Below are 17,656 nucleotides of genomic sequence, written 5' to 3'. Positions count from 1 at the left end.
TCTGCCCAGAGCCGAAGGAGCAGCCTGGGAGGAAGGGTTTTAGGTTTCCCCGTAACTCTGCCTACCCCCCACCCCCAGGCTTTCTGTCTCCCCCAATGCCCTTGTCCCTTCCTCCCCATTCTTTTTTTTCTTTTTTTTTTCTTTTTTTGAGATGGAGTCTCGCTCTGTCACCCAGACTTGGAATGCAATGGCGCGATCTCAGCTCACTGCAACCTCCACCTCCCAAGTTCAAGTGATTCTCCTGCCCTAGCCTCCCAAGTAGCTGGGATTACAGGCATGTACCACCACGCCCGGCTAATTTTTGTATTTTTAATAGAGATGGAGTTTCATCATGTTGTCCAGGCTGGTCTCAACTCCTGACCTCCAGTGATCCACCCACCTCAGCCTCCTAAAGTGCTGGGATTACAGGTGTGAGCCGTAGCACTCAGCTCTCTCCTCTGCATTCTATCCCAGCATGGACGTGATGCTGGTCTCTGGACTCTGAGAGCCCTTCTCTTTGTCAAACCTAGCCTTTCCCAGGGGAGACAGCCCTCTCCCCACTATTAAGCTCTGTCTCTTCCTCTGAACACACCAGGATGCGTCATAGTGGTCTCATTTCTCAGATTTGGAGATGGAGGCCAAAGACTATTAGGGGATAAATGAGACATCCTAGGCAGAGTATCGATGACCTGGATGGGGCAGAGGGAACTAATATTTCCTTGGCACTTGCTGTGTGCCAGGCCCTGAGGATACAGCTGTGAGTCAGCCAGACCCATCCTGCTTGGGGAGGCTTGCGGCTGATCGGGGCAGACAGACATGAAATCCACAAAGAGCACGTTTGTCGTGTATTTTGAAGGAGGCTGCTCCTGCGTTGCAAGGAGCCTGACATTGAGGGGAGGGGGGCTTTCTGGGCCATCAGAAGGCCTCCTGAGGAGGTAGCATTTAAGATTGGACCTGAGCAAGACTAGGACGTGGTCAAGCCAAGGTGTGGACTTCCGCAGGTGCAGGGACTGTCCTGAGCAAAGAGTTAGGGGGAAAAGAGCCCAATGGGTTTGAGAACCCGGATGAAGGATGAAGTGCAGTGTGGCTGAGTGAGGAGCAGAGACCAGAGGTGAGACTAGGAGGGTTGGGGAGGCGGGGCTTGAGGGGCCTGTTAGGGGCCCTTTGACACCCCCCCCCCACCTGGAGAGCTGCCACACTCTGCTCCAGCCTCTGCATGCTCAGAGCACGCAGCTGCCACATGCTAAGCACACACTGCCTGTGGGCCACATGTGGAGCACACCCCTGGGGCTGGAAACATGGAAATGCACCCATCCACAGCCAGAGGACATCCTCTCCAAACCCACACCCCACCGTGGCCCAGAGGAGCTGAGAGTGAAAGGTGACCCTGGCAGACAGTATCTGATCTCGGCGCCAGGAGAATTGAGTTTCCCAGGCCCTGGCTGGGTCAGAGGGTCGGACCCAGGGAAGGGGGTGCAGGTGGGAGAGTGGAGAGGGTGGGCAGGGCAGGAGTGGAGGAAGCGGGTCATGGACACAGTGCTGTCAGGCGTGGAGAAACGGACGCCCACATGCCATATGTCTATGTATTCCAGTTATAAATCAAGCTGAGGAATTGCTAAATGCAATACATTCTGCCCTCCCACCATAACAAACGCACCTTCATCACAACCTGACCAGCTGGGTTTGAATTCAGAATTTCAGACTCCTTGGAGTTCCGTGGTGGATGTGGAGGCGTGGGGACAGGTGTCCCCTCTCCGCGGGCTGCCCCGTCATTTCCCTCTTTATCCCTCCAGGGTTCACTTGTGAACACCCCAGCCCTCATATCCCAGCTCCAGAAAGGACTCACCTTGGGCCTGGGCTGGTCCCCACTTGGGCCTGGGCAGTGGGCTTGGAACTGCTTGAGAGGGAATTCTGGGGCATCTGAGCGTAGCCTACGAGGGGAGCACAGGCTTCAGCTGGGCACCTCCCCTGGCCCCTGGGGAACTCTTTGCCCCATGGGGAGGGTGAAGCCAGAGGAGGTCCAGAGAGGGACCCCTAAGTGTAAGTCTCAGACTAAGGGGTCCATTCCCCAGGCCTAAGGGCAGTACTGATGTCTTCTATCATTCCAAGTTTTTGTTTTGTTTTGTTTTGTCTGTTTTGTTTTTTGTTTTGTTTTGTTTTGTAAGACAGGATCTCACTCTGTCACCCAGGCTGGAGTGCAGTGGGGCGATCTTGGCTCACTGCAGCCTTGACCTCCCGGGCTCAAGCCATCCATCCTCCCACCTCAGCCTTCCGAGAAGCTGGGATGACAGGCATGCATCGCCACACCCAGCTAAGTTTTTTATTTTATTTTTTGTGGAGATGGGGTCTCACCATGTTGCCCAGGGTGGCCTCAAACTCCTGGACTCAAGTGATCCTCCCACTTTGGCCTTCCAACCAGGTTTTTATTTTATTTGTATTTATTTGGCATTATTATTATTATTATTATTATTATTATTATTATTATTATTAGAAACAGGGTCTTGCTCGGTCACCCAGGTTGGAGTGCAGTGGCACAATCTCAGCTCACTGCAACCTCCGCCTCCCAGGTTCAAGCAATTCTCCTACCTCAGCCTCCCAAGTAGCTGAGACTAACAGGCACCCGCCATCATGCCTGGCTAATTTTTGTATTTTTAGTAGAGATGGGGTTTCACCATATTGGCCAGGCTGGTCTCGAATTCCTGACCTCAGGTGATCTGCCCGCCTTGGCCTTGCAAAGTGCTGGGAATGCAGGTGTGAGCCACCAGGTTTTTAGATGGCAAAAATGACACAGAGAGCGTAGGGAACCTGCCTAATGTCACACAGCAATTGAATCAGAGGCAGGCCAGGAACAGGCATGGGTCTCCTGCCTCCAGTCCACACTTTTCCATGTTTCTGTCTACCCTATTCCCCACCCCAGTCCCACCCATGTGTGCACACACCTACACACCTCAGTGTCTCCTCTTCTCCTCTTCCTGGGCGACTCTCTGGCACTCTTACCCATTCCCTGGAATGAAATCTGGCTAAGAAACAAGAATCATTTGGAGAAGTCAGCCCTGGCAACTTAGAATTACTATAAGCAACAGGAAAAAAAAGTAATATTGAGCTTGGAAGGTGTTCAAAATATTCTCCTGAATGGCATCTTCCCAGTGCCCTGGCCAGAGGCCCCAAGATCAACTGCCTGCCAGCTCCCCCATCCTCCCCATCTGAGTTGGTCCCCATGCCCTGTGGATTCTGCCCAGTTCACTCCTGTCTACCTCAAACTCCAGCCCCTTTGTCTTAGCAGCAGAGTAGTTTCCTCCCTTGCCCCCTAACCCATTCCCCGCCCAACAGCATGAAACTCTCTCCAGCCTCCCAATCTATCTTCCTAGCTTGAAGCCCTCTTTGGATTCCCTGCCCTCAAAACGGAACCCCACACCTGAGTTGGGCCCCTGAGGGCTGATTACCCAGTCCTGCTTCCTTTCAGCCGCTCCCTCCTGGTCTACCTGAATATATTACAGTTCGTGGGAAAAATAGGGCCGTGCCCTCTCTCTCACTCTCCTGGGGTGCTATTGCATATGCTGTTCTCTCACCTGGAAGCTTCTTTTTTTTTTTTTTTTTCTGTACAGACAGGGTCTTGTTATGTTACCCAGGCTGGTCTCAAACTTCTGGCCTCAAGCCAGGTCTCAAACTCCTGGCCTCAAGCTGGGGCTTGAACTCCTGGCCCCAAGCGATCCTCCCACCTCAGCCTCCCAAAGTATTGGGATTCCAGGATTCCAGGTGGCTGGCCCCTGGAAAGCTCTTCACCCTGCCGTTGTCTTCCTCTTTCACTGGGTCTTTCCTCCAAGTGTCACATCAGCCAACACCTCCTCTGGGATGCCTTCTCTGATGACCCTCTCCTGCCATGACCTGGCCCTCCCTGTGTGGGGTAGGGCTTTGTTTTCTCCCAGATGGGAAGCTGTAGAGGAAGAAAGAAGCCCGTTGCCTTGGGCTCAGAGCTCCTGGCAGAGGGCGGCTCCAACCATGGTTAATATTAACAACGTATCTAGTCATGACTGTGTTATTCTTTAATCACTCTGTCTCATGTGCCTCTCTTCTTAGGTCAGGGAAAGGAGGCCACTAGCCAGGGTGGGGAGAAAAATCTCAGCGGGTGAATGCACCCTCACCCCCAACCTGGGTCCCCATTTCAAAGGAATGCAATGCTGTAGCACATAAAGCACCCAGCACATGGCACGTGCTCAGGAACTGGGACCTGCCAATGGGCACCCCCTGTTAGGTCCTTCCACAGCCAGGATCTCAGGGCATTCCCTCAGCAGCCCTAGGAGGCAGCTGCTGGCCTGTGTCCTATTTCGCTGATGGGCAAACTGAGGTTCAGAACAAGGAAATAATTTAGTGGCTGAGCTGGGGTTCCTTCTCATCAAGATGCTGGTGATAAGAAATAAGGATCCATAGCTGGGCATGGTGGTGCACACATGTAGTCCCAGCTACTTCGGAGATTGAGGTGGGAGGACTGCTTGAGCTCAGGAATTTGAGGCTGCAATGAGCTATGATCGTACCACTGCACTCCAGCCTGGGCAACACGGCAAGACCCGGCTGGAAGGAAGGAAGGAAGGAAAGAAGGAGGGAAACAGAAAGAGGATCCAGATGTAGCTGCATAGTGAATAACTTTGGAAATGTCTATGATATGTTAGGTGAATAGAGAAGCTATCAAAGGGCTGATAACCCAGTGTGCATGTGAGCGCCTGAGAGGCATGTGATTTCACCTTTCCGAGTCTCAGTTTCTTCCCTGTAACATGGAGAAACTGATCACTCTGATTTCACACAGCCATGCAAGAATCGATCCAAAGGCTGTAGATTTTCTTAAACAGCTTTATTGAGGTATAATTTACATGCCATACCATTCACCCATTTTAAAGGCACAATTCAATGATCTTTGGTATATTCACAGAGTGGTGCAACCATCATCACTATCTAATTTTAGGATATTTCCGTCACCCTAAAAAGAAATCTTGTGCTGATGTAGATTTTCAAGTCCCTGGCAGAGTCCCTGGCTGACAGTCAGCAATTCCTCAGTGTTTAGCCATGATGATGATGATGAATGATAAAATGTTGACAGTGGCTCCCATCAGATGTTGGGATGACTATTGGTTTTTATTTTTTAAATATTTCACGTATTTTCTGGATCTTTTTGTTTGTTTGTTTGTTTGAGATAGAGTCTCACTCTGTCATCCAGGCTGGAGTACAGCGGCAGGATCTCGGCTCACTGCAACCTCCACCTCCCGGGTTCAAGCGATTCTCCTGCCTCAGTCTCCCGAGTAGCTGGGACTACAGCCACACGCCACCACACCCTGCTAATTTTTGTATCTTTAGTAGAGATGGGGTTTCACCATGTTGGCCAGGCTGGTCTCAAACTCCTGACCTCAGGCGATCCGCCCACCTCGGCCTCCCAAAGTGTTGGGATTACAGGAGTGAGCCACCGCACCTTGTCATTTTCTGAATCTTTTAAAATGGAGAACACATGATTTTAAAAATTAGAGGCAAAAGAGATCTATTTCCCTTTTGAAAATACAAAGTCATCAACCCTTGGATTGATGGAAGGGAGGGAGGGAAGGTGGGAAAGAAAGTAGGAAGGATGAGAAGATAAGAAATAAGGGAAGGTAATAGGCTCTGCTTAATAGGGAGAAAGATTGCTGTGGAGAGAGCACCTACCCGGACTCAGGAGCCCTACCTTGTCACCAACTTGCACCATGATCTTGGGCAAGACTCTTCCCTTTTGTGCCTCAGTTTCTACCCTACACAATGAAGCCGATGGTAGAGCTCATCTTCCATTCCCTTTTTTGGTCAGTGCGGGTGTCCTGAGAGTCTGCTACATGCCAGACCCAGGGCTGGGTGCTGGGATATTGTGACGAACAAGTCTAGCCTAGTCCCTGCTCCTGGGGCCATCAGAACATCAAGGAAAGCCAAGGCCAGAACTGCCCTGCAGTGTTCAGACCTCAGCTTGAAATTCATGAGCTGTGACGGGGCTGCCTAGGGTCCCCTGGGGCAGCAGGAACAGAGAGCGACTTGTTGCCTGGGGGTAGCCTCACCTCCTCCCAACTGTATTTCTTGGCCTACCCACTCCCTTGCAGGCACCCCAGCTCCCTGCTTCAGAGCACGCCCCTGCCCACCCCCCTTGCCTTCCACCTCCAGGGTCAAGATCTGGCTGGAAATATCCTGCCCTCACCCCCACGCTCACTGCCATCCTCCAGGAAACCCACCGTCCAACTCTCTCCCCGCTGCCTCTTCTGGTGGCGAGGCTGTGGGAGTCCAGCCTGTGGTCTCAGCATGCCCAGCAAGCTATCGTTATTTATAATCATAGTGGCCACGATTGGTTCAGCCATCAGTTGGTATAAGCCTCACAGCAACCCATTTTACTGATGTGGAAACTGAGGCTCAGAGAGGTATGGTCATTTGTGCACAGCCACACAGCTCCTACATGACAGCTCAGACATTCAATGTGGGGTCCATCTGACATCAGAGCCCAAAAAAGAGGAGGCATAGAAGAATGACCAGCACTGGGTGCACGCCCAGTTAAGCACGTTACTTCCTGGGGTCATTTGCATTCAGCAGGGCCTGGGAACCAGGATCCCAGAGCTCTGGTCCCAAGTCTCAGGTCCTAGAGTAGGGGTAGGGGTAGGGGTCACGTCAGCCCTTGGGTTCAGTTTCTCCAGACCCCTCTCACGGTGACAACTCCAGTTCAGACAGGGAGTGTGGCATTTGGGGTTCCTGAGAGGTGTTTGTTTCGTCCCCTCATGTTTCACGTTTGAAGGTGCCTCTGCAGATGGCCAGGCACAGCCTCCCTGGGAACCCACCATCTGCTCCAAATGAGTGGGGAGAACTGGCATGCCAGCAGCCGCCCCTCCCACGCTGGGCACAGCACGCGGCCTCCGAGGCTGGTGGGCCTGATACTTTTCTCTGGGCACCTGTTCTGTCCTCCCTTAGCCTAACCAGGAGCTGGAGGCTGGATCTAGTCTGGATCCCCACTGGGGAGAAGGAGGGCCACCTAGGGGACCCTTAAACAGAGGGCTAAAGTGGGACAGTGTGTCCAGGTGAAAGGGAAGAGCTAGGGAGCTGCTGAGTCATGCACATTCCTTCCGGTGTTGCCTGCACGCCTACTACGTGCGGGGCCTGTGCCAGGCAGGAACCCGGAAGTGAGTGAGGAGCTCATTGTCCGGACCTGGGGACCTGCTGGTCCTCCCCACTGTCAGTCCAGACGTGAGACTGGGAAGCAGACCTCTCGGGTCCTGGCACCAGGCACCAGGCCAAGGAAAGGCCAATGTAGGATTCGATGAAGGAGCCAGCCTGGCACTGGCTCCTCAGCATGGGGCAGATGGTCCTTAAACTTAACACGGAGTGTGGAAACCACCTGAGGATCCATTTAAAACCCAGATTCTGCCTCCCCGTGAAGCCCTCTTGAGATTCTAGCCCAGCATGCCTGAGGAGCATGTGTCTGGACAAACTACCCAAGGCATTCTGATGCAGGCCGCGTGAGGGCCTCACTTTGAGAACCTGGGCCATGACAGAGATGGGCCACCTCCCCATCTGGGCACCAGGAGATCTTGGCTCTGGGAGGGGTTGACCCCCAGACATGGCCCTGCCTCTAGTCTCTGCTTCCCAGAAGCTACTTGCCCTTTAAGTAGCCCTGGGGAGGCAGCAGGCAGCTGGCCCAGACCCTGACCACCCAGCATTCTTGCCAGCTGGGCCCTGGGCTCCCCACACCCGCTATGTGGCACCTTGGAGACCTCCACCCCTCAGGCTCACCAGGGCTGCGTGGGCCCGTCTGCTCAAGGAGAGGCCTCTCAGGGAAGAACTCCAGGGAAAGTCCATGTCTCTGTGTGGGGGACTCTTTGAGGGGAGTCCCATCCTTTCCAGCCCCTCCTGCAGTTTCCATGGCAACTACTGTTGCCATGGTGTTGCTGGTGAGGAGCTGGTGGAGAAGAGGGTGGACCCCCGGCCCCCACACCCACCCCAGCTTCTATGAGAACAGCTGTTCTATCTCCACAGCCCTGGGGAACTCCCAAAACTGGAAGTCACGCCCCCAAAGGAGTCTTTGAGTAAAGGATGGGAGCGATTGAGACCGGAAGTCCTCCCACCCCCCAGCAAACCCCCTCCCTCTGTGCCGCCTGGCACACCTCTGTTCTAGCGCATACCACGCTGCATTGCATTATCTGTTTACTTGTCTGTCTCTCCCACCACACTGTGAGTTCCTCAGGGTGGGAACTGTCTGACTCATCATCTCCCATCCCCAGGGCCCGGCACAGACTGAATTTAATTGAATTACATAAAAAGCCAAGTCTGGCTTCTTGGGTTTGAGACAGCACCATTGAATGAGGAAGTTTCCAGGCTGAGGGTCCAACAGACACTCAGCTTTGAATCCCCGCTCTGCTGTGTGACCTTGGGTGAGTCACTTCACCTCTCTGAGCCTCAGCTGCTTCCTCTGTAAAATGATAATCTCTATATCAGAGCACAGATTCGAGGACTTGGGGATTCAATCAGAATTTATTGAGTGCCCCTTGTGTGCTAAGCCCTGTCCTGGGCACTGGGATACAGTGGCAGACAGAAAGAGGCTGCCCTGCTCACTGTCTGGCAAGAATGAAAAGCATTTGCCTGGTGCGCAGAAATGATGAATATACACAGGGCTTACCATCCTTCTCCTTCTCCAGTATAATTCCTGACTCCTCCCCAGCAGCGTCCACTTCCCCAGAAGTGAGGCAGTGGAGAGGCTTCAAGAGGGGGCTTTGAACCTAGGAGCTCTGGGTCTAGTCTGTTGTACCTAAGACCCTTAGCTCCTGACCCTGGGGTGCAAGAAGACTTGTGAGTCTGGGTCAGGCTCTGGGCTGGGAGCAAGAGACCTGGGTTCCACCTCTGGCTCTGTAGAGCTTGAATGTATCTTTTTCCCTCCCTGGGCCTCTCCGTGAATAAGGCGCTAGCTGTGTCTCAATGGTCCCTCGGGCTTCGACCTGTTCCCCCCTTTCCTGGGCCCTGGAGATCCCATGACTGGCAATTCTGACATCCTGATTCCTGGAGAGGCCTTCACCCTTGTGCTTGTGCCAGCTGGAGGGTGGCGCAGAGGGAGGTGGATGAAAAGAGCTGACTGGACAGAGAACCGGCACCCACAAGAGTCAGCCAAAAGGACAGCTGAGGTTGACATTGGCACGAGCAGATGTCTAAGCTATAGACTGTCAGGTCTGGGGACGGGGGATGACTTTGGGACCTCTCAGTCCAGTCCTTCAAAGGCGGCTCAGTTCACGGGGGGCTGAAGGGCAGGGGAGTGTCACTGCAGAGTCAAATATATCCGAGACCAGGGTCTGCTCTGCCAGATACTGGCTGTGCAACCTGAATGTCTCTAAGGTGCAGCTCCCTCATCTGCAAAATGGGGGTAATAACAGCACCTGCCTCATGGGGCTACAGTATGGAGCCCCACTAAGCGCCTGGCATGCAGTAGGCACTAAGAAGCATGAGTTTTTTTGTTTTTTTGTGGGTTTTTTTGAGGTGGAGTTTTGCTCTTGTTGCCTAGGCTGGAGTGCAATGGCGCCATCTTGGCTCACCGTAACCTCCGCCTCCCGGGTTCAAACAATTCTCCTGCCTCAGCCTCCCAAATAGCTGAGATTACAGGTGCCTGACACCCCGCCAGCTAATTTTTTTGTATTTTTAGTAGAGACAGGGTTTCACAATGTTGGCCAGGCTGGTCTCAAACTCCTGACCTCAGGTGATCCGCCCGCCTCAGCCTCCCAAAGTGCTGGGATTACAGGCGTGAGCCACTGCACCCGGCCCATGAGTCCTTTTCCTTGCCGCCTCCTTCCCCACTCTTCTTCAACCCTAGCCATATGGAGCCTGGAGAAGGGGAAGTGAGATGCTGCCCTGCCCCACAGCGGAAGGGAGGGGAGAAGTTACAGCTCTGTTTCCTGGGATCCACTCTGTGGGCATTGGACACATAGGCATGTGGGAGACCCCATGCCTCAGTTTTCTGGGGCTGAATGGCCGTGGCTGAGTTGGGGCAGGGACTTCCTATTGGTTCAAAACCAACACAGGACGTATCTAGGAGTTGATCCAGTCTCTTGGCAGCTCAGATGCATAAATTCTGTGACCCAGGCGACTTGAGGAAAAGTATTTTCCACCTTTCTGGGCTGCCATTTGCTGCTCTTAGTTACCTGAAGCCCCTGGGCTAAGGAGCGGTGGAGCCAGCACTTTGGAGGGAACTTTGGCTTTCCCAGGGGCCGGACAGGTACCCCTGGGACAGAGGGCGCCCCCTCATATCTTGACCCTCCTTTGACCTCCAACTCATTGCAGGGACTTCCTGCCTCGAGGATCTGGCATTGTCACCCGACGTCCCCTGGTCTTGCAGCTGGTCAATGCAACCACAGGTACGTGCCCTCCTTCACCAGCAGCCAGGCCTGCCCACTCCAGCCTCTCCCCCGTCCCCAAGCTGAGGGCCAGCCTGGCCACGAATTTGCTTGCTGTGTGACTGTGGGCCTCGTTCCCCTTAGGGATAGCGGGGATCAAAATACATAATGGAGACGTGGGTGGTGGTTCTGCTTGGGTGTGTCTAGAGGGCTCTATTACCGGTGGGAGATGAAAACCCCCAGGTGGGGTTCCAGACCTTGATGCCTACTGCCCTTCCCCTGCCCGCTTCTGGAGCAGAATATGCCGAGTTCCTGCACTGCAAGGGAAAGAAATTCACCGACTTCGAGGAGGTGCGCCTTGAGATCGAGGCCGAGACCGACAGGGTCACCGGCACCAACAAGGGCATCTCGCCGGTGCCTATCAACCTCCGCGTCTACTCGCCGCACGGTGAGGACCCTGGCCCCGCCCTAACCTCTAAGAATCATTTTCTTGGCGACGCACCTCTGCGTGCCTCGCTCCTCCTGCAGACTCCGCCCCTAGAGCGACCCCGCTTCTGCATCATCCTATTCCAAGCTCCACCCAGCCGTGATTCCGCCCACTTCCGGCCACGCCTCCAACAGGCTGCCACTTTCGCCCTGAGATTTCCTAGTCCCACCCACCTGCCTCCCTGCTCCCAAGCAGCTTCTCTAACCCCGCCCTATTCTTTAACCTCGCCCGCGGCCACGCCCCTCGCCTTGAGCCCGCCCTCTCGCCGCCCTGTCCAGTGCTGAACCTGACCCTGGTGGACCTGCCCGGAATGACCAAGGTCCCGGTGGGGGACCAACCTCCCGACATCGAGTTCCAGATCCGAGACATGCTTATGCAGTTTGTCACCAAGGAGAACTGCCTCATCCTGGCCGTGTCCCCCGCCAACTCTGACCTGGCCAATTCTGACGCCCTCAAGGTCGCCAAGGAGGTGGACCCCCAGGGTAGGTTCCCACCCGGTGGCCAATGCACAAAACATCAGGCTTGCAGGCTGTCTATTCTTAGTGTAAAGGGGAGCCTCTGAACGGTCTAAGAATAGCGGTGGGATCAGATTTGTACCTTTAAAAATTACTTTGGGGGTCAGGCATGGTAGCTCATGCCTGTAATCCCAGCACTTTGGGAGGCCAAGCCGGGAGGATTGCTTGAGCCCAGGAGTTCGAGACAAGGCTGGGCAACCTAGTGAGACCCCATTTCTACAAAAAATTTAAAAATTAGCCGGGCACCGTGGTGCACGCTTGTGGTCCCAGCTACTCGTGAGGCTGAGGCCGGAGAATCACTTGAGCCCAGGAGGTTGAGGCTGCAGTGAGCCCTACTCGCACCACTGCAGTCCAGCATGGGCAAGAGTGAGACCCTGTCTCAAAAAAGAAAAAAAGGCCGGGTGCAGTGGCTCACGCCTGTAATCCCAGCACTTTGGGAGGCCAACTTGGGAGGATCGCTTGAAGCCAGGAGTTGGAAAGCAGCCTGGCAACAAAGCGAGATCCCATCTCTAACAAATAAAAAAACAAGAAGAATAAATAAAAATCATTTTGGCTACTCTGTGGAAAATGAATAAGGGGAAAAGAGAGGAGGCAGTGAGTGGGCAGGGGGCCAAGGAGAACAGGGGGATGGGAGTGGGAGTGCATGGATTTGTGTGTGAGAGCGGGTGCAGCTGTAGACGGCCCTCCTGCTGGTGCACCCAGGCCAGCGCACCATCGGGGTCATCACCAAGCTGGACCTGATGGACGAGGGCACAGATGCCCGTGACGTGCTGGAGAACAAGCTGCTCCCCCTGCGCAGAGGTAAGCAGGCCATGCCCCTCAACCACTCCCCAGCCCTTCCCCACCCTTCTCCTCCCCTTGAGGCTGGTTGCCCTGACCTTGATACTGTTCACAGGCTACATTGGGGTGGTGAACCGGAGCCAGAAGGACATTGATGGCAAGAAGGACATTACCGCCGCCTTGGCTGCTGAACGAAAGTTCTTCCTCTCCCATCCATCTTATCGCCACCTGGCTGACCGTATGGGCACGCCCTACCTGCAGAAGGTCCTCAATCAGGTAGGCAACCAAGCCAGGATGGGGCCTGGGGAAACAAGCATGAAAACAGGATAATTTAAGTGTGTTCTGAGAGTGAACAGCAGAGGTTAGCCTCTCCGTAGTGCAGATAGACAAACTAAGCCTCAGAAAAGCAAAGCAACTTGCCCACAGCCCCACAGCCAGGTAGCAGCAAAGCTTCACTGACCTTTCCCTGTCTGGGACCTGCCAGGGAAGCCCTGGAAGTCCCCAACACAGAGAAGGCCAAGACCTATGTGGAGGGTGTCATGGGGAAGAGCTTGGGTTTGGGGGCCAGGATTCAAGTATACTCGGCTGAAGACCTTGACAGGGAATCCCAGGAGCTTCCCCAGGACTTTTCTCCATCTGGAATGGGGCATCCAGAACTGAAGCGTGTGTGTGTGTGTGTGTGTGTGTGTGTGTGTGTGTGTGTCTGTCTGTCTGTCTGTCTGACTGTCTGTCTGTGTAGGCAAGACCTGGTTTCCAATCCCAGTTTTGTCACTCCCCCTCTGAGACACTCTCTCTGGCTCTCTGAGCCTCTATTTCTTTTTTATTTGTTTTCTTTCTTTCTTTCTTTTCTTTCTTTCTTTCCTTTCTTTCCTTTCTTCTTTCTTTCTTTCTCTTTCTTTCTTTCTTTCCCTTCCTTCCTTCCTTCCTTCCTTTCTTTCTTTCTCTCTTAGATGGAGTTTTGCTCTTGTCACCCAGGCTGGAGTGCAATGGTGCGATCTCAGCTCACTGCAACCTCTGCCTCCTGGATTCAAGGGATTCTCCTACCTCAGCCTCCCAGGTAGCTGGGATTACAGGCACACACCACCACGCCTGGCTAATTTTTGTATTTTTAGTAGAGACGGGGTTTCACCATGTTAGCCAGGCTGGTCTCGTACTCCTGACCTCAGGTGATCTGCCCGCCTTGGCCTCCCAAAGTGCTGGGATAACAGGCATGAGCCATAATCGTGCCTGGCCTCTGAGCCTCTATTTCTGCATCTGTAAAATGGAGACAATGGTGATCAGACCTGTTTCATAGGATTGTTGTAAATGTTTAGGGAGATACTGTGTGGGGGCACCTAGTGAGAATGAGTGCTAGAACTTGAGAATGACCTTAAAGGAGGCTTTAAACCCAGAGGGTCCAAGGGGCAGCCCTCTGGCCACCCCTGCCTCAGACGCACGTCTAAAAATATTAAATTGGGATGGTATGGTGGTTCATGCCTGTAATCCCACCACTTTGGGAGGCTGAGGCGGGTGGATCACTTGAGGCCAAAAGTTCGACACCAGCCTGGCCAACAAGGCGAAAACCTGTCTCTACTAAAAATACAAAAAATTAGCTGGGCATGGTGGTGCACGCCTGTAGTCCCAGTTACTCGGGAGGCTGAGGCAGGAGAATTGCTTGAACCTGGGAGGCAGAGATCGCAGGTTGCAGTGAGCTGAGATCACACCATTGCACTCCAGCCTGGGTGACGAGTGAAACTCCGTCTCAAAAAAAATAATAATAAATAAAAATAAAAATATTAAATTGGCCAAAAATCAGGAAATTCCAAATACAAATCCAGATTTCTGGCTTTATTGAAAATTATGCACTCATTAATTCAACTAATACATCTCTGCAAGCTCCTTCTATGAACCAGTTTTCTTGCTAGTGGCCTGGGCAGCAGTGGCAGGGCTGCCCTCCATAGCTCTCCACCTCACCACGTTCACACAGTCCCCTGGCATCCAAGTCCCTTCCTGGCCCTGTGACCATCTGTCCTCAACCCTTTCCTCACCCTTACCCCCAGCAACTGACGAACCACATCCGGGACACACTGCCGGGGCTGCGGAACAAGCTGCAGAGCCAGCTGCTGTCCATTGAGAAGGAGGTGGAGGAATACAAGAACTTCCGCCCTGATGACCCAGCTCGCAAGACCAAGGCCCTGCTGCAGTGAGGCTCCCCCAGCTCCTGCTCCTATCACTGAATCCCCGCCCCCAGCCTCTCAGCGTGGGGCTCTCCCAGGGTTCCCTTTGCTGGGCTGCTCCTGCCCCCTCAGGCCACACCACTCTCCCCCCAGGATGGTCCAGCAGTTCGCAGTAGACTTTGAGAAGCGCATTGAGGGCTCAGGAGATCAGATCGACACCTACGAACTGTCGGGGGGAGCCCGCATTAACCGAATCTTCCACGAGCGCTTCCCTTTCGAGCTGGTCAAGGTAGGTCAGGCAGCCCTGGGGACAGGATGGCTCAGGACTCCCCCCACCCTCACTCAGGACTCTCTCTGCGTGTGTTTTTGCTGACCCCAACCCCACAGGCCCTGATGCCCAGCCCTAGGTGTGGGGTGGGCCCTGTCTTGACCTCCCAGGTAGTAGGACAGGCCCTGACCAGGCTTTTCTCTGCTTTTCTACACAGATGGAGTTTGATGAGAAGGAACTCCGAAGGGAGATCAGCTATGCTATCAAGAATATCCATGGCATTAGGCACGTATTAGGGCCTGGGAGGGTGGCTGAACCCCAGAAGTAGGGGGTCTGGGACAGAGGCGCAGGGAGTGATGAAGTGGACCTCCCTCAGGAAGGACTGAAAGCTCTGTTCCCCAGTCCTCTCGACCCCAACTTTCTGGCTCCCTGCATGACAGGCTCCAGCTTGGGGAGGTGGACCCGGGCCACCCCGCCTACTGCAACTTGCTGGGCCAACTGGGCACAGCCCAGGGCGCAGGTGGCCGGGGAAACACCCTCTGGGGCTGGGCCCATCCCCAGGGTGAGATAGCTCCCCCAGTGCCACCCAGGTAACCGGACAAAGATGTCCAAACCACTACGAGGGCCTGGGGTGGAGCATCTAAGTATGAGGCTGTGTCCTTTTATGACGGCCGGGGACTTTGCAATCCTCCAGACCCTCCTGTATTCACAGTAGCCCAGAGTCAGTCCCATTCCACCCCACCGCCCTCCTTCTAGGCAACCCGTGGAGTAGGAAACAGGATTGGGAGGTGGAATCTGTTCCTTAAAAGCTTAGATCCCCTTCAGGGACCCGGATCTATGCTGTGTTCATCCAACAAATCCACTGGGCAGGAAAATTTAAAGCACCTACCCTATGCCAAGCAGTGAACAAGACCCAGTGTCCCCTGCTCTCATGCAGGTTCATTTCCAAGATTTGGCATGGAATTTACTTCCTGATAACTGCACTGGCCAATTCACAGAAAAAAGATCTCTTTCCTAGTCTTAAAACAAAACACTCTATTCCTGGAAAGGCTCTTATGGAGAACCACGTTTGGCAATTTTCAAGCCATTTCTGGCCATAGAATCTTCTATATGCACAGACCCTTACGAGGAAGCAGGACTTACATATCAGATACTCAACCACCTTGTCTTGCCCCAAAGAGCCTCATTAGGGCCGGGCGCGGTGGCTCACGCCTGTAATCCCAGCACTTTGGGAGGCCGAGGCAGGCGGATCATGAGGTCAGGAGATTGAGACCATCCTGGCTAACACGGTGAAACCCTGTCTCTACTAAAAATACGAAAAAATTAGCCGGGCGTGGTGGCAGGCGCCTGTAGTCCCAGCTACTTGGGAGGCTGAGGCAGGAGAATGGCGTGAACCCAGGAGGCGGAGGTTGCAGTGAGCCAAGATTGCGCCACTGCACTCCAGCCTGGGCGACAGAGCAAGACTCCGTCTCAAAAAAAATAACAACAACAACAAAAAACCCTTCATTAGAACCCCTCCCTCCCATTTTACAACTGGGGACACTGAGGCCCAGAGAGGGGTAGTGGAAGGGCCCCTCAGGCAGAGTTCATGGGCTTGGGGAGGAGCCTCGGCCTGGCCCTCCTGGCCGGCACTGGCCTGTGACACTCTGCCCTTCTCCCGCTCCGGGCGTTCAGAACGGGGCTGTTTACCCCAGACATGGCCTTTGAGACCATTGTGAAAAAGCAGGTGAAGAAGATCCGAGAACCGTGTCTCAAGTGTGTGGACATGGTTATCTCGGAGCTAATCAGCACCGTTAGACAGTGCACCAAGAAGGTAACCCGGAGGCCCGGGCCAGCCCCCACCGCCTCTGCCCCGCCCTGCACTGCTGCCAGGCGCTCCTTCCCCATGTCCCCCCCTGCCTCCTCGGTAGCATGTACAGACCTCAGCGGGGTGGGGAGGCAGGCCACCACTGAATAGGAGACAATGTGCCTCTGAGAGGGCCTCACCCACCCCTGGCCCCCAGGTCTGGGGACCCAGGGATTGGACATGGGTGAGACGGGGATGATGGCTGGCTGTTTACCCCAAGAGCCCACCAAGAGCTCCCCCAGCTCAGAGAATAGGGCTTGAGGGGACCCTGAGCCCCCTCCCTGTCCTCAGAGGTGTCATCTTTGGGAGCTCCAGGGAGGGGTCTGGGGAAACCTTAGCCTTGGAGACAGGTGAAATGCAGGGCCTTCTCGGGCACTGCTCGGTGGGCCTGGGTGGCCAGTGGGGGTGCAGAGGACCCAGGACTAGCAGGTGCCCTGGCTCCCCGCTGTCCTTCATCCTCCCCATACTCATCTCCCCCTCACTCAGGACCCTCACACAGGATGCTCACATAAGACCCTCACGCAGGGCCTCTCCCTCCCTTCCATCCACATCTGGCTTTCCAGGGATAGAGCCCTTCTCCCATCTGCCCCACCATCCAAGCCTCACAGAAGCACGCAGGGAGGCAGGACAGGGAGGACGGTGCCCATTTCACAGCACAAACACTGAAGCTCCAGGAGATCAAGTGGCTTGCCCAAGTCACAGTAGTCAGGAAGTGGCAGAGCTGTTACTTGAAGCCACGGCTCTGGACTCCAAGTCCAGTGCTCCTCGATTCCACCCTCCAGCCTCCCTTCCTTTCCTCTCCCCACTGCTGTCCCGGCCCCTCTCTATCACCACCTCTACTCTTTCTGTCTTTCCTCTTCTCTTTCTGTCTTTTGGTTCCACCAAACCCCTGTGGAGGAGAGGCAAGGAATGCCCCTTGAAGAGAAAGGGAGGGGCGGGACTAGAGCAGGGAGCTGGAGAGTGGAGGTCAGGCTGCTATACTGCAACCCTAGGAGGCAGCCTCTGCGCCACGGTTTATGGGAATGGACCCCCCTGGAGTTGTGCAGTGCATGGCCTGGGCAGCTGGATGCGGCAACCCTAGAGATAGGGAATGGTACTGAGGTTTGGAGTCAGGATGAAGCAAATTCTGGGACACTGGGAAACGTAGAATTGAACAGGATGGGTGGATGAGGTCCTGGCCTTGTCCTGGCCTGGGTCAGCTCCTTAGGAGAACCCAAGGCTGTGGACAAAGACGGCACTGGGAGAGAGCAGGCAGCCTCAGTGAGGC

General features: G+C 54.4%; 1 protein-coding gene across 24 annotated transcripts in view; it reads left to right on the top strand.

The window, feature by feature from the left end:
- The window catches only part of DNM1 (dynamin 1), a 51,805-nt gene that overhangs the window by 4,554 nt on the left and 29,595 nt on the right, over positions 1 to 17,656 (top strand). For 14 of the 24 annotated variants that reach the window (XR_001721028.3, XR_008537337.2, XR_008537339.2 and 11 more), the window contains exons 2-9: positions 10,285 to 10,358; positions 10,636 to 10,785; positions 11,103 to 11,306; positions 12,042 to 12,140; positions 12,235 to 12,395; positions 14,159 to 14,301; positions 14,429 to 14,564; positions 14,761 to 14,828. Coding sequence is in view for 19 of the 24 variants with exons in the window: in XM_009457353.4 (XP_009455628.1) it covers positions 10,285 to 10,358; positions 10,636 to 10,785; positions 11,103 to 11,306; positions 12,042 to 12,140; positions 12,235 to 12,395; positions 14,159 to 14,301; positions 14,429 to 14,564; positions 14,761 to 14,828 (1,035 nt within the window). In the remaining 5 variants the exon portion in view is untranslated. Of the gene's footprint in view, positions 1 to 10,284; positions 10,359 to 10,635; positions 10,786 to 11,102; positions 11,307 to 12,041; positions 12,141 to 12,234; positions 12,396 to 14,158; positions 14,302 to 14,428; positions 14,565 to 14,760; positions 14,829 to 16,217; positions 16,357 to 17,656 lie in introns of all 24 variants that reach the window. The other 10 variants (XR_010148566.1, XM_520289.7, XM_054659158.2 and 7 more) reach the window with 1 other exon arrangement.

This window comes from Pan troglodytes, chromosome 11, assembly GCF_028858775.2.
Source record: "Pan troglodytes isolate AG18354 chromosome 11, NHGRI_mPanTro3-v2.0_pri, whole genome shotgun sequence".
Classification (NCBI taxonomy): domain Eukaryota; kingdom Metazoa; phylum Chordata; class Mammalia; order Primates; family Hominidae; genus Pan; species Pan troglodytes.
This window is presented reverse-complemented; position numbering and strand designations above follow the sequence as displayed.